Genomic DNA, 17,316 nt, shown 5'->3' on the forward strand with positions numbered 1-17,316 from the left:
TGACAGAGATCTTACTGTGAGGCAGTTTGCTATTTAATATCCTAATAATCTAATCTCAATTTGCCTGATTCCTTGTTTATTAAATGAGCTTGTGTTGACAGTGTGGATTTACAAATGGTTTACCCAGAGAGAGAAGATTTGATGATCAGGAAACAGGGTCTTGTTCCCTTAACAGTTGTATTTCTTTTTACTTTTATATGAGAGTCCCTAGGCTCAGCTTGGTTAAAGTGAGTCAGCTTCCGAGATCCTGGCAAGATGGGTTTTTTTAGCCCATCAGAAAAAAAGACAGACTCCAGACTGTACTGAATTTATTAACTCACTGCCTTCCTGTGGAGGCATTTAGTTGCCAGCTGGTCTTCTCTAGAAAGCACTCTGACATCGTTCTGTTAACAATGCCCCTCTCCTGACCTTTTTCTTTCTTTTCCATTTGATATAAACAGAAGCTTGGTAGATTTACATGTATTTTCCATGGAATACGTATAATGATTCTAAAACTCCAGATGCTGGCGTGATTTATCAGAATATGTTTTACACCATTAGTTTATTAATTTATTATTCAATACATATTGATTTTATTATGTATATTATGTATATATTATCTATAACTGGAGATTCAGTGCCTACCAGATAAATACAATCCCTCCTTATGTGTGTGCAGCTCAATGCAAATTTTTCTGTGTTGGTAAAAACCACTGGCGTTTCACATGGTGGCTATGATTTTATGTTGTCCAGGATTAGTACGGGAGATGACTCTGAAGTTAAATTTATTTTAATTAATTAAAATTTCATCATAAATACTCAGAGGTAATGAGTCAACTGAATGCAGCCACAGTATGCATTCAGTATGCCTACTTTCTGGTTTGAAAGAACTTAGATTTAGCATGGCATAAATATACCCTTAGTAAAGGTTTTATTTGATTGAGTCAGAATCATAAACGTTTGTGATGTTATGGACTATTTCCTACTTCGTGTAATTGGAAAATTATTTTAGGCCCAAGGAAAATTCCAGAAAGCTTGGAACCACTTTACCATTGCCATAGATATTGATCCAAAGAACTACCTAGCCTATGAAGGAAGAGCTGTGGTCTGTCTTCAGATGGGTAATAATTTTGCTGCAATGCAGGATATTAATGCTGCCATGAAGGTAAAACCATCTTAGATTATATTATTATTAGCATAAATTAACACTGTCAATGAATAGGTTCAAGTAAGAAGTTCTCTGTTAGCTTTTTAAAGCGACTTATGGAGAAAATAATGTTTTGTATTTTTTTTTAACCCAAGTGATCCCTAGGGTAAAGAGTTATGGCTTGCCAATTTTATAATCTAAATGCACTAAAACCCCAAAGTCCTGATAAATGTTGGTCGCTTTCAGTAAATACGCTTTATACTTTCATGGGACATCAATATTATTTTGTAATACAGAGTGAATGCATAACATAAAATAGTGTTCTAGGTTTGAAGGGACTAAAGAGAGAACAATGTAAATCCCCAGAATCTTCCTGTAGTGAAATGACAAGTAAAAATCTTATGTTGAATGCACTGACAGAAACTCTTCTTTACTTCTAGCTTTTGGGTTTTGATTCTGTAGATTTGGGCAGATGTTGTAGTGTTTGAGATGAGAAAAAGGAAAGAACTGAAAGATAATTACTACTACATAGGACAAATAAGCCTGTTAACTATTCAATTTAATTTCTTCTCTAGCTTAACAGCTAAGCAGATAAACTTTTCCACTTTGTCTATTCCTTGGAAAGGAACTGAGTGAAAAAACGCTAAGATTATTTGTTTTATTGCAACCAAATCAACAAAGTGTTGACACTAAACCAACTTCATACCAACTCCTTTCTCAAAATATTTGTTCTACTGGGGTTTTACATGCACTATAAAATTACTCATTTCCCACAAGTAGATTCCCTAATGTTCATTTTGGCAGACATGACATCAGAGGTAAATACTATTCCCCCATGTTAAATAATCATAATATTATACTGCAGATCAACACTACAGCAGAATTCTTAACAAATCGTGGGGTGATTCATGAGTTTATGGGCCACAAACAGAATGCAATGAAAGACTATCAAGATGCAATTTCTCTAAACCCCAAGTACTCGCTGGCTTACTTTAATGCAGGAAATATCTACTTTCACCACAGGCAGTTTTCCCAGGTAATGTGAGTTTTACTTAATGCTTTCTTTTTGACATGAAATGCTTTCTTTATTATATATAGCTTCAAAATGTAATTCATACAATCTCAGGCTAATAATGCATTGGCTATTAGCTCTTTTATTTAAAATGCTATCTTTCATAAGAATGTTTATAATTTATCCATTAAATATGTATGCCTCTATGGATTTATTCTCCTCATTATCATCAACAACACTTGTAAACACTTTTTTCTTTTATATTTTATCATAATAAATGTCTTGCTAGAATCTTATTGAGACATAATTGACGTACAACAAATTGCACATATTTAAAATGTACAATTTGATGTCTTGACATGTGTAAACCTGCAAAATCATCACTACAATAAAGATAATAAACATATCTATCAGCACCAAAAGTTTTCTCATGCTCCTTGATATTTTATCCTTCTTTCCCTGAAACATATGAAATGCTTCATGAATTTGCATGTCATCCTTGCACAGGGGGCATGCTAATCCTCTCTGTATTTTTCCAATTTTAGTGTATATGTTGCCGAAGTGAGCATCCAGTAAACATTCTTTTGGACTTCCCCAAGTGTGAGGACTTGCCTTGGGATATCTATTGTCACTAGCTTCCAGCCTGGAATCCTCTGTTCTTTCCCCCACTTAGACTTCCTTGAAGACGCTCCTTATGATTATCTAACTCACCTTAATTTATACTTTTTCCAAATTTCTGCCATGGGAACACTGGACTGGGAGTAAGAAGACTTGGATTTTAGTTCTGGTTTTGTGTGACACCTTAATCTCTTTGAACTTCAATTCATAATATCTGAAACAAAAATGTTGGGTCATTAGATGATGATATTTTCTATTTTTTGAATTTATTTCATTTGAATCATAATGCATTTACATGATTCAAACTCTTAATTTTGAAATTTTTGCTTTTTATTTATAATCACTCTTTTTTCTGCTTTCCTTCAATTTATCTTGTTATTCTTTATCTTTTTGAGTTGGAAGCTTAATTAATTTATTTTCACCCTTTTCATGAGGGTGAAACTTTATGAGGATAAACTTTTTTAAAAAAATTACTAAAATTGAATAATGAATGAGAGAGAGGAGGAGTTTACAGGGTAATTTTATTGTTGTTCATAGTAGAGAAACTAAACTAAGAGTATTAACGTTAATACTACAGCAAAACTGTAAACCTTCCTAAATATCACAAAAACTGAAAAAAGCCAAAAAATAACCAGAGAGTTAAATACTTTCAAAATACCTTTAACATAAACACACTTGCATTACATAAAATAACAGAACTAAGATCAAATGTATTGATCATGCCAAAATTAAATGGGCTTAACTTGCCTATTAAAAGAAAAATATTTTCAAATTAGCTCTCAAAGTAAAATCCGATTCTATACAGTATAAAAGAGACATACCAAAAACAAAGGATTTTAAAAGTTGAAAATAAAGGAAAAGCAAAGGAATACCAGGCAAAGCAAATCAGAAGGCCTCAGAGGTCATGATCCTCATATCACACAAAGGAGAATTTGTTCCACAGAGTATTAAAAGAAACAAAGGAGGAAATCTGTAGTGCTGAAGGCTATAATTCATAATGCATATATAATAGGTATAAATATCTATACATGAAATAGTGTAGCAGCAATTTTCACAAAGCAGACATTACAAGAGATGTAAAAAGAAATATATAGGAACCCCCTAATAACAGGATACTTGAATAAATCTCTCAGTCCAAGATAAACCATAGTTACTGTGGGTTCACTTGGGCAACACATAAATTAATTCTCCCATTTTGTTGTAAGTTTTATTATTTCTACACTACCTGAAGATTTAATATTTATGTATTGTTTTTTTACCCTTATTGCACACTTTAGTCTTAGTTCTTCGGTTAAATATATTCATTCAGTTCTCATCACCAGACTATTTGCCAAACTCCCCTTCCCGCAATAATTTCTTGGTTGTCTGAAATTAGTCCTTTGGTAGAGTTCTAAGGAGGGGCTCCTGAGAACAATATTCCTTGGAGTTTTGCATGTTGATAGCTGTTTGCCTGTAGCCTATTTTATACCTTAAGACATCATGGCTCCTTGACTCATTTTTCTTTCCTTGAGTGTCTTGTAAGTGCTGCTTTCTTTTCTGGTGGTATATGTTGGTGTCAAGAAGCATGATGCAAACCAGATTTTCTTTTTCTTAAAAGCAATTTAATCTTTTTTGTCAAGATAACCACATTTTTTTTTTAAGGGAAAAGTTTTACCAAGGTATGCCTTAGAGTTGACCACTGCAGGTTAAATTTATCGAGTACACAGTATATGTTTTCAGTACATAGATTTCAGATAAGTGTTGTTGAATTCAGTTAACGTGTTTTTTTTCTGTTTCATTGTTCTGATTTTCTTCACAGGGGATACCAATTATATAGATGTCATATATTCCTTAATTTTGATTTATTCTAAATTTTTTTTATTTCTTAATGTCTGTTTCATTTTCTTTGTCTTTCTTTTGCATTTTTTCTAAATCTTCATACTGTTTCCTGAGATACCTGTTATCCCTGCGGACCTCATAAGTCAGGTTTCCTTTTTATTTTATTTTTCTAGTTCTATCCTATTTCCATGCCATCCTTTCCTGGTCACCTCTTTTCTGGGTTCCTGTATTTCTGATTCATTTTTTCTTGACAGCAATTGCTTCCTTAAAAATTTTTTTCTAAAATAAATTTTTTAAATGAATTTTTAAAAAATCACTTTATTTCAGAATGTTATATTTTTTATTGATACATACTAATTGTACATATTTATGGGGCACATGTGATATTTTGATACGTGCATACAATGTGTAATGATGAAATCAAAGTAATCGGAATATGCATCACCTCAAACATTTATCATTTCTTTATGATGAGAATATTTCAAATCTTCTAGCCATTTTGAAATATACAATAAATTATAACTATAGTCACCCTGCTGTGCTATCAAATACTAGAACTTATTTCTTCCATATAACTGTATTTTTGTTCCCATTAACCAACCTGTCTTCATCCCCGCATCCACCCGTCCCAGCCAATTGTAACCATCATTCTACTCTCTCTGTTTATGAGACGAAGTTGTGTTTTTTAAGCCTCCAAATATGAGCAAGAACATATGTTGTCTTTCTGTACCTGGCTTATTTCGCTTAACATAATGTCCCCTATGCTCACCCATGTTGCTGCAGATAATAGGATTTTATTCTTTTTAATGACATAATAGTATTCCATTGCATATATGTAACACATTTTCTTTATTCATCCGCTGATGGACACTTAGGGTGATTCCATATCTTGGCTGTTGTGAATACTTCTGGGACAAACCTGGGAGTGCAAATATTTCTTCAATATACTGATTTCCTTTGTTTTAGATATATACCCAGCAATGGAATTGCTGGATCATATGATAGTTCTATTGTTTTGAGGAACCTTCATACAGTTTTCCATAATAGCTCTACTAATTTACATTCTCACCATTAGTGTACTAGAGCTCCCATTGTCTGTATTCTTGCCAGATGTATTTTTTTTGTGTGTGTTTTTCTTTGTTTGCTTTTTTCTGGACAATAGCCATTTTAACTAAGGTGAGATAATATCTTATTGTGGTTTTAATTTGTACTTCTCTGATGGTTAGTGATGTTCAACTTTTTTTTATAGATCTGTTGGCTGTATGTCTTTTCAGATCATTTGCCCACTTTTTAATGGGAATGAGATTTTTTTTGTTGCTGTTGTTTGAGTTCTTTATATATTCTGGTTATTAATTCCTCATTGGATGAATAATTTGCAAATACTTTCTCCTATTCTGTAGGTTTTCTCTACACCCTGTTGATTATTGCCATTCCTATGCAGAAGCTTTTTTAGCTTGATATAAACCCACTTGTCTGTTTTTGCTTTGTTGCCTGTGCTTTTGTGGTCTTAACTCTCGAAAAATCTGTGCCATATTAATCAATGTCTTGAACCATCTCCACAATGTTTTCTTCTAGTAGTTTTATAATTTCAGGTTTTACAGTTAAGTCTAATCCATTTTGATTTGATTTTTGTACATAGGGAGAGACGGGTCTAGTTTCTTTCTTCTGCAAATGGATACCCAGTTTTCTCAGTTTTGTTTATTTGGGTCTTTTCTCTCATTTTTTAGTTAGTCTAGCTATCAGTTTTGTTTATCTTTACCAAAATATAACTTCATTTTATTGATGTTTTGTATTTTTTAAGTCTTTATTTCTGCTCTGATATTTATTATTTCTTTTCTTTTTTTTCTTTCTTTTTTTTTTTTTTTTTTTTTTACTAATTTTGGGCTTGGCTTGTTCTTACTTTTCCAGTTTTATGAGGTGCATTATTACATTGTTTACTTGAAATCATTCTACTTTTTTGATGTAGGCATTCAACTCTATAAACGTCCCTCTTAGGTTTGCTGCATTTTGTAGGTTTTGGTATGTTGTGTTTCCATTTTCATTTGTTTCAAGAATTGTTTTGATTTCCTTCTGAATTTCTTTATTGACCCAATGGTTGTTCAGGAGCATATTATTTAATTTTCATTTGCTTACTTAATTTCCAAAGCTTCTCTTGTTGTTAATGTTTTATTCCCTTGTGGTCTGAGAAGATACTTGATATGATTTTGATTTTTAATATTTGTTGAGTCTTGTTTTTTGTTTTAACATGTGGCCTATCCTGGAGAATATTCCATGTACTGATAAGAATGGGTATTCTGGCCAGGCACGGTGGCTTATACCTATAATCCCAGCACTTTGGGAGGCCAAGGTGGGCAGATCATGAGGTCAAGAGATCAAGACCATCCTGGCCAATATGGTGAAACCCCGCCTCTACTAAAAATACAAAAATTAGCTGTGTGTGGTGGTGCGTACCTGTAGTCCCAGCTACTCAGGAGGCTGAGGCAGAAGAATCACTTGAACCTGGGAGGCAGAGGTTGCAGTGAGCTGAGACTGTGTCACTGCACTCTGGCCTGGTGATAGAGTGAGACTCCATCAAAAAAAAAAAAAAAAAAAAAAAAAAGAATGAGTATTCTGCAGCTGTTGGATGAAGTGTACCGTAAATGTCTGTAAGGTTCATTTGGTCTATAGTGCAGTTTAAGTCTGCTGTCTCTTTGTTGATTTTCTGTCGAGATAATCTGTCCAATGCTGAGTGAGGTGTTCAAGTCCCCAACTATTGTTTTATTATTAATGGGTCTAGCTCTCTCTTTTTACCTATAATAATTGCTTTATATATCTGGGTGTTCAAGTGTTTGATGCATATATATTTACAATTGTTATATTTCTTGCTGAACTGATCTCTATTATTATATAATGACATTGTTTGTCTCTTCTTATGTTTTTTGACTTGAAGTCTATTTTGTCTGATATAACTCCTTCTTTTGGGTTCTGTTTTGTAGGAAATATCTTTTTACATCTCTTAACTTTCAGTCATGTGTGTCCTTAATGGGTGAAATGTGTTTCTTGTAGCCAGCATATAGCTGGGTCTTGTTTTATTATCCATTCAGTCAGTCTATATCTTTTAATTGGGAAATTTAAACTGGTTACATTCTGAGTTCTTTCGATAGGTAAGGACTTATTTCTGTCATTTTGTTGTTTTCTTATTGTTTTCTATATTTGTTCCTTTTTTTCTTTCTTATTGCTTATCTTTGATAATAAAATTTCGCAGCTTTCTATAATGATACCATTTGATTCCTTTCACCTTCTCCTTTGTGTGTCTGTTGTTTCAGTAAGTTTTATATTTTAGTGTATTTTTTATGATGGTGGATATTGTCTTTTGGCTGCCAGATGTAAAAATCTCTTAAGCAGTTCATGTAGGACTGGTCTCATGGTGATGAATTTCCTCAGTCTTTGTCTGGGAAACACTATTTCTCCATCATTTTTGAACAATAACTTTGATGGGTATAGTATTCTTGCCTAAGAGTTCTTCTCCCCCACCCCCCAGAACTTTGAATATATCATCTAATTCTCTCCTGGTTTATAGGATTTCTGTGGAGAAATCAGCTATTAGTCTGACAGAAATTCCTTCATATGTGACTTGATGCTTTTGGTGTTTTTAAAACTCTCTCTTTGTCTTAGACTTTTGACAGCTTGATGATAATGTGCCTTGGAGAGGGCCTTTTTGGGTTGAATCTGTCTGGGGACATTTGAGCTTCCTGTATCTATATGTATATCTCTTCCAATATTTGAGAACTTTTCAGTTATTATTTTACTGAATAGGTTTTCTATGACTTTTTCTTTTCTTTTGAACTCCCAAAATTGAATATTTGTTCACTCAATGGTATCCTATATATGATGTAAGCTTTCTTCATTCGTTTTTATTCTTTTTATTATTGTTGTCTGACTAGGTCATTTCTAAAGACCTGTCTTCAAGTTTAGGAATTATTTCTCCTATTTTACCTAGTCTATTGTTGAATGTCTTGATTGTATTTTTTTATTGCATTCGTTGAATTCTTCAGTTCCAGGATTTCTCTTTGGTTATTTTCTTATGATATGTATCTTTGTTCGATTTCTCATCTAAATCATGAATTTTTTTTATTTCTTTGTATTGTTTATCTGTGTTCTTTTGTTTTAAATTTCTTTAAGGTCAATATTTTGAATTCTTTTTCAAACATTTCACAAAATTTCTTTTCTTTGGGGTCTGCTATTGGAGATTTATTGCACTCCTTTTGAGGTGTATTTCTTTGCTTTTTCATGTTTCTTGTGTCCTTACATTGATACCTGCTCATCTGGTGTAACCATCACTTCTTCCAATTTTATTAAGTAGCTTCCATAGGGAAAGACTTTTTTCTGTAGATATATCTATAAAGTGAGTTGAATAGGGTATTTTGGCTTTGGTTATGGGTGGGCACCATAGAGTACTATAGTCTCCATATGATTACTTCATCTGTAATCAACATCAGTGATGTCTGTGAGTTCCTTGGTGGCTTAGGCTGTGGTTGTTTGTGGACACTGTGGTGAAGCTTCGCTGGAGATAGTGATGCCAGGCATTCCAGTCCTCAGGCCCTGAGGTAGCACATGGGGGCCATTGCAGGCAGTGGTTTTCCCTGGGTGGCCAGTCTTTGCACTCCTAGCAGGGCACATAGGCACTGGCAGTTAGGGCAGTAGGCTGGGAAGGTCAATCTTTGGGCCCCTGGGCTGGGTGTGTAAGCACCAGTGGTGTCCGTGGCAGGGTGAGTGTGGTGTGAAATGTTATAATTTTACTTTTCATTGTAGAAATACTATTTTTTCCTGGTGATTTTTTTTTTATTGTCTTTGAGACTTTGAGGGTAAGAGGTTTTTGTGTGTGTGTGTGTCTTTAAGATGAGAGATACCAATTTATGCTCCAATGTTAATAAGAATAAACTAGTAAATTGTTGGTAAATGAGAGTGTCAGGGATAATTAGCATCAAAATCTTTGAGAATTTGATGAAGTTAAGAGTTTGGAAGTTGCAGATATGGCCCTTGATGGGAGCAGAACACACTACCCATTATGTCATTAGGGAAGGCAGAGGGTTTGGGCACAGTTGAATGTAGATTTTGATAGTATGTAATCCTATCTATTGATTTTACCTTCTCCATGGATACAAGTATTAGTCACCAGTTAACAGTGGGAGTGAACAGTTAAGAAAGAAAGACAAGGTGGCTAGAAGTTTTAAAGAGAAGAGAGAAAATGTTAAATAATTGTGTTAGAAAGTGGTAAGATGAACATATTAGAGTGTAACAACATTAAGTCCTCATTTGAGGTTTGTAGTTTTAAATTTCAAAATGAGATCTTGAGTCTTTCTTGGTTTGTATATAATTCTCTCTATACAGATTCAATATTGCTTTATGTCATGCAGTTGTTTCTGTGTTGATCTCTATCTCCTTACTCTGTAAGATTCTTGTTAAGGGGCAGGAATCACACCCTGCCCTCTTATCTCTACATTTCTCTGCTCAGAAAGTCCATTTATTCTCATGACTTACACTACTTGAAACCCTCCTTTCTTCTGAGCTCCTAACCCATATTTAAGAGTTGCTAAAACTGGATATTTTACAAGTTCATTAAAGCCCATTCTGAATTGATCTCTCCATCCATTATCCTCAGCCGAGCTTTCTTCATATAAATCCTCTCTCAATTTGAGTTGTCATCTTCCATAAAGTCACTTGAATAGAAATGTCAGAGTCAACCATAACTTTCTCTTTCTTACGTCCTTAAGCTAATGTCATCTAATCCTGTCAGTTTTACATCTATCCTGTCAGCAAAGACAATTGCTCAAAGATCAATTGTCTCTAACTTAACCAAACTCAGATCAGTCTCTGGCTGGATCCTAGAAATATTTATGTGCATTGTAGTTAGTTAATGTGATTACGGCAAATAAAATTCCCAGGGAAATTTTCTATTTCCATAGATGTTTAAGATCTGCATGAAAGGGAGATCTCCACCTTTTTCACTCATTTGTCTTTGATTACTATATGGGCATCATGTAGGAGTATTTGGTTAGATCTAAAGTGTAGTTAAAATTTTTTTTTAAAGTATAACTCTATTCCCTCCAAAGTATAGACAAATTATCTGGGCATATATTTCATATAAAATATGTCCCATCCTTTGACTTGATATACTGTATGCCTGAGCTTTACAGTGCACACTCCCTCCAGAGACTAGCAGACTTTGGGAACAGGTATTCAGCTATTCTAGTATGCTTTGAGCCTCCTTTGTAGAGAAAATGGCTTCTATTCCCTGTCACCCTCTACCCTCATCCCCTTATTTCTGACTATAATGGAGGTAAGACTTAGGCTAGGAGGAAGGGTCCCTCAGTTGATCTAATACACTCTAGAGGGTTAAAAAATGTATGTGATCTGGCTTCTTTTATCTTTAGTGACTTAATGATAACCACTTAATGTGATTTAATGATCTTAAACCACAGTTGGATGTACTACTTGCATACATTATGAACTACAGGTGACATTAAAAAATAACTGGATCTGCTTTTTAATTAATTACAACATAAGGGCATTAGACCAATTATTAAAAAATCAAGACCATCTGTTGTGGTAGATACCTTTAGCCTCGAATTGCTTCATAGTTAATATTCTGATACTTCAAGTAACCTCATTAAGTTTATAGGTTTCATTTTCTAAGTAATATATTTGGAAGCTATAGTAGAAAGTTGCACAGTTCAAAGTTCTTTTCTCTTACCTGAGAAAAAGAATTTGCTTTTACATGATTGAAGGTATGCCTTGTGATGTATAATTGTGTCTTCTTTATTGATAATTTATTGGTGAATTAAAATGAAGTCTAAATTACTTCAGGAAGAAAGTCTTGGCCTGGCTTGGAGTTTTTCCCTTGACTCATTTCTGAGAACTGGGGGTGCAGCCTTCTCTTCAGGAGTGAATCCTCTTCAAGCTCTTCACAGAAGGATGTCAGTTCTCTTCTCCCTCCCCCCAACCTGTCCCAGGGATGAGATGGATTTTACATCTTGAGCTAATTACCTAATTAAGAGGAAGCAAAGTTCATGGAGTATTGCCTAAAGGTGATGTTCCCTCTCCATGTATAGACACTGGGAAAAACATGATATATAAGTAATAATTGACTGAGTCCTTACTACTTTCTGCATATTGTTCTCAGTACGTTACATATTAGTTCACTTAACCCTCACATCAACACTGGAAGTGGAGTTTTATTTGTTACCTTTGTTTTATAGATGAGGAAACTGATGCAAATAGAGTTTTAGTAACTCACCCAAAGAAGAGGCAGGATGTAAACCCAGCAATCTGACTCTATGGTCTGGGCTCCCAGCCACTTGCAATCAGTGTTCCATATTATCCATGATGGAAGTGAATAGAGGACAGATCTTCGGGAAACATAGAGGAAAATAGTTCAGTGACAGAGAGAATTTTAAGAAGGAAGGAGAGACCAAAGGTGTCCATGCCACAGAAATGTCATGGAAGACAAGAACTAGAATGTGTCCATTAGGCTTGAGGACATCTGCAACTTTAGCAACAACAGAATTCATGGAATAAGGGGAAATATAAGCCAGATTGTGTTTGGTTGGGAAAAAGTTGAGTGTTAAGTAATTGGCGAGTGGCAAGCTATACTGTGAAAAGTGACTCTGTCTTTAAGGTAGGTTTTAAAGTAGGAGCCAGGTTTTCATCCATCACAGAGTTAGAGATTTCTAAGTTGACTGGCAGGATGTCTAATCAGCATCTCAACTATTTGTGGCGAAAGGCCAGTTAAAAAAATTCTAGTATATTGTAAATCAATATACATTGCTAAAACCCAATAAAAACGAATTACTAGAAATGTGATCAAGTGCTGGGATGTCATAGCCATGTCAAAATGCTATAAAAGTTACTTATTGTTTATTCTCAATTTTGGTACTTGCAGAGCTCTAGCAAATGGTTCTTGGACCAGGACTCCAATGCTGTTTTGCAGACTAACTTGAGGGTCCCTTTCAGATTGATGATGAGTTGTGAATAATCTTGAGTCTTTGGTCTTTTCAACAAGCTGATATTTCCTCTCTCTTTCTTATACCTTTTTATGGTGTAACTGAGTTTTTATCTCTCTTTGTATGTCTTAGAACCTTATTTTGAAAATTCCCTTGTGGTTGAGCTCTTACTTTGTTTTTGTACACAAAATGTTACTTTTCTTTCTTCTTTTTTTTCTTGTTTACTTTTTTTTAAAATTATACTTTAAGTTCTGGGGTACATGTGCACAACGTGCAGGTTTGTTACATAGGTGTAAATGTGCCATGTCGGTTTGCTACACCCATCAACTCATCATTTACATATCCTTCCCCCACCCACTGACAAGCCCTGGTGTGTGATGTTCCTCTCCCTGTGTCCATGTATTCTCATTGTTCAACTCCCACTTATGAGTGAGAACATGCAGTGCTTGGTTTTCTCTTCTTGTGTTACTTTGCTGAGAATGATGGTTTCCAGCTTCATCCATGTCCCTGCAAAAGGACATGAACCCATCATTTTTCATGGCTGCATAGTATTCCATGGTATATATGTGCCACATTTTCTTTACCCAATCTATTATTGTTGGGCATTTGGGTTGGTCTTTGCTATTGTGAACAGTGCTGCAATAAACATATGTGCGCATGTGTCTTTGTAGTAGAATGATTTATAATCCTTTGGGTATATACCCAGTAATGGGATTGCTGGGTCACATGGTATTTCTGGTTCTAGATCCTTGAGGAATCACCACACTGTCTTCCACAATGGTTGAACTAATTTATACTCCCACCAACAGTGTAAAAGCATTCCTGTTTCTCCACATCCTCTCCAGCATCTGTTGTTTCCTGACTTTTTAATGATCACCATTCTAACTGACATTAGATAGTATCTCATTGTGGTTTTGATTTGCATTTCTCTAAAGACCAGTGATGATGAGCAGTTTTTCATAAGTTTGTTGGCTGCATAAATGTCTTCTTTTGAGAAGTGTCTGTTCATATCCTTCACCAATTTTTTGATGGGGTTGTTTGTTTTTTTCTTGTAAATTTGTTTAAGTTCTTTGTAGATTCTGGATATTAGCCGTTTGTCAGATGGATAGATTGCAAAAATTTTCTCCCGTTCTATAAGTTGCCTGTTCACTCTGATGATAGTTTCTTTTGCTGTGCAGACACTCTTTAGTTTAATTAGGTCCCATTTATCTATTTTGGCTTTTGTTGCCATTGCTTTTGGTGTTTTAGTCATGAAGTCTTTGCCCATGTCTATGTCCTGTATGGTATTGCCCAGGTTTTCTTCTAGGGTGTTTATGGTTTTAGGTCTTATGATTAAGTCTTTAATCCATCTTGAGTTAATTTTTGTATAAGGTGTAAGGAAGGGATCCAGTCTCAGCTTTCTACATATGGCTAGCCAGTTTTCCCAGCACCACTTATTAAATAGGGAATCCTTTCCCCATTTCTTGTTTTTGTCAGGTTTGTCAAAGATCAGATGGTTGTAACATGTGTGGTGTTATTTCTGAGGCCTCTGTTCTGTTCCATTGGTCTATATATCTGTTTTGGTACCAGTACCATGCCTGGTTACTGTAGCCTTGGAATATAGTTTGAAGTCAGGTAGCGTGATGCCTCCAGCTAGCCAGACTAATAAACAAGAAAAGAGAGAAGAATCAAATAGACGCAGTAAAAAAAATGATAAAGGGGATAACACCACCGATCCCACAGAAATGCAAACTACCATCAGAGAATACTATAAACACCTCTATGTAAATAAACTAGAAAATCTAGAAGAAATGGATAAATTCCTGGACACATACACCCTCCCAAGACTAAACCAGGAAGAAGCTGAATCTCTGAATAGACCAAGAACAAGTTCTGAAATTGAGGCAGTAATTAATAGCCTACCAACCAAAAAAAATCCAGGACCAGATAGATTCACAGCTGAATTCTACCAGAGGTACAAAGAGGAGCTGGTACCATTCCTTCTGAAACTGTTCCAATCAATAGAAAGAGAGGGAATCCTCCCTAACTCATCTTATGAGGCCAGCATCATCCTGATATCAAAACCTGGCAGAGACACAACAGAAAAAAAAAAAAGGAAATTTTAAGGCCAATATCCCTGATGTACATCGATGAGACAATCCTCAATAAAATACTGGCAAACTGAATCCAGTAGCACATCAAAAAACTTATCCACCATGATCAAGTTGGCTTCATTCTTGGGATGCAAGGCTGGTTCAACATATGCAAATCAATAAATGTAATCCATCACATAAACAGAACCAATGACAAAAACCAAAGTGTTACTTTTCTAATTTGTATTTTATCCTGTTGTTGTGGCCTTCTTTTCTATTTTATGCTTTAACATTTTTTAGCTCTATACAGGGATCTGGGATTTGGGGTAACAGGCAGTGGGAGGATTTTTTTTTTTTTTTTTTGAGATGGAGTCTTGCTCTGTCACCCAGGCTGGAGTGCATTGGTGCGACCTCCACTCACTGCAACTTCCACCTCCCAGGTTCAAGCAATTCTCCTGCTTCAGCCTCCCGAGTAGCTGGGATTACAGGCGCCTGCCACCATGCCCAGCTAGTTTTTGTATTTTTAGTAGAGATGGGGTTTCCCCTTGTTGGCTAGGCTGGTCTCGAACTCCTGACCTCAGGTGATTCACCCGCCTCGGCCTCCCAAAGTGCTGGGATTACAGACGTGAGCCACCGCACCTGGCCAGTGGGAGCATTTTAACCCAGCCAGCAGGAGTATTATGTTGTTGACATTGTCTAGAATTGCTGACACATGGTAATAACAAAAAGCAGATCAACTTTTGGTTGGGTTTAGCTTTTTACATTCTCTGCAGACAATGCACCTCTGTACCTGGGATGAAATGCTTCTATTGCCCCCTTGGTATGCCACTGGCCTTAATTTAAAATTAAGAGTAAAAGTGCTTCAAATTTCTGTATAGTAAGTTGCCAATTAAAATATATCATTATCTTCATATTTTGTAGGCCAGTGACTACTTCTCAAAAGCTTTAAAATTTGATCCAGAAAATGAATATGTTCTCATGAATCGAGCTATTACAAATACAATATTAAAGAAATATGAAGAAGCCAAAGAAGATTTTGCAAATGTAATTGAAAGCTGTCCCCTTTGGGCTGCAGTATATTTTAATAGAGCACATTTCTACTACTGCTTAAAGCAGTATGAACTAGCTGAGGAAGACCTTAATAAAGGTACACTTTTGGTAATTATTTTGTTAAGATTACAGTGGTTGAAGTGATTATTTTTAGGCTACAAAAGAAGAAAATCATTAGGTCTATTTATTTAGATAAACTTACATAAGAATTAGTGTTTTAGATATCATGTGCTTAATATAATCGATATAGGTTCCTTTATGTAATGTCTTAAAACTTAAATGCAGGTAAACTGAGATATAGGGAATTATTATAAAACTATACACAAACAATGCCAACCTTTCAAAGAAAGACATTGTACTGTGTTTCCCCAAGTTAGTTTGCTTAGAAAAATTCAATATTTTTAATTTAACTAAATAGTTCTGTTTGAAGAAAAATGTTTTCAAATTAAAAGTACTAAAGTTCTTGATTTCATCCATTGAGTTAATTTTTAAAAGTTCTTATCCAATTTTTTTTTGTAAAAAAAGAGACTATTTTTTGAGTGCTGACTTAAACATATCTTGATTTTTTTTCTTTTGCAGCCCTGTCTTTGAAACCTAATGATGCTCTAGTATATAATTTTAGAGCAAAAGTTCGTGGTAAAATAGGTCTGATTGAGGAAGCTATGGCTGACTATAACCAAGCACTTGATCTTGAAGACTATGCCTCAGTTATATGATTACATAGACTGTGGTTGCTATAGTAGTTTACACAGCTGTTCTCTCTGAAACGGAAACATATTTGTTGTCTAAAAGGTTTTACCGTTTTCATTATTGTATTCATTATGCTTAGTCTTCCATATAACCTTCTATGCATTTTAATAAAATGTTTGTTATACATTAATTATAAGACATATATCATTTTCTGCATATTTGGAATACCTCGATAATTGAATTTTTCCAAGGTTGCAGAATCTAAAGGAAAATGTTTCTTAAGGAATTAAATAGGAATGTTTCTTAACATTTAAAATATTTTCTTTAATTCTTTTTGAAATAATACTATGCATTGTAGAAAAAGTGCCATCGACCTTTTCATCAGTCCTTGCTGACAATGTATTAAACAGTATACAGATTAAAAAATAAACAAACTGATGACTATAAAAAACTGAATTCAAGTACAACCCTTCTCTTTTCCTTTAAATAATGTCTATACTGGTCAATATTCTTCCTGATACCTATATTCTTCCAACAGACAAACGTGTTTCTCTTTTACATGTGGCCTGCCTTCTAGGACAGTACCTATAAAAATTTTGGACATCGTGTTTCCTTGAGATAGTTCCCTCTGCCTCTTTAATGCAGCTATCATAAACACATGTAAAATTTGTATATATTTATAATTCATGCATTGCAGGAGTTGATGAGTGAAAATAAAACAACTAAAAATTATTTATAGAGTGTCTCTGAGGAATCTTTGAATTAACCAGAGAACTCTTTCCCTTTGCCTCACTGATAACAGAAAGGCTTACTTTTTTTTTTTTGGAGACGGAATCTCACTCTTGCCCAGACTGGAGTGCAGTGGTGCTATCCTGGCTCACTGCAACCTCCACCTCCTGGGTTCAAGTGATTCTCCTGCCTCAGCCTCATGAGTAGCTGGGATTACAG

General features: G+C 34.8%; 1 protein-coding gene and 1 non-coding gene across 2 annotated transcripts in view; one reads left to right on the forward strand and one right to left on the reverse strand.

Moving 5' to 3' along the window:
• TTC6 (tetratricopeptide repeat domain 6) overlaps positions 1-16,824 on the forward strand; it is a 227,296-nt gene extending 210,472 nt beyond the window's left edge. Inside the window, exons 29-32 of the mRNA XM_054530057.2 lie at positions 992-1,144; positions 1,992-2,162; positions 15,550-15,775; positions 16,258-16,824. Of these exons, the coding sequence (XP_054386032.2) occupies positions 992-1,144; positions 1,992-2,162; positions 15,550-15,775; positions 16,258-16,394 (687 nt within the window). The 3' untranslated portion in view covers positions 16,395-16,824. The remainder of the gene's footprint in view (positions 1-991; positions 1,145-1,991; positions 2,163-15,549; positions 15,776-16,257) is intronic.
• On the reverse strand, positions 2,601-2,707 carry LOC112128979 (U6 spliceosomal RNA). The gene has a single exon (XR_002911409.1). It is a non-coding gene; the product is annotated as a U6 spliceosomal RNA (small nuclear RNA).
• Positions 16,825-17,316: the final 492 nt, after the last annotated feature.

Source organism: Pongo abelii, chromosome 15 (genome assembly GCF_028885655.2).
Source record: "Pongo abelii isolate AG06213 chromosome 15, NHGRI_mPonAbe1-v2.0_pri, whole genome shotgun sequence".
In the NCBI taxonomy this organism is placed as follows: Eukaryota; Metazoa; Chordata; class Mammalia; order Primates; family Hominidae; genus Pongo; species Pongo abelii.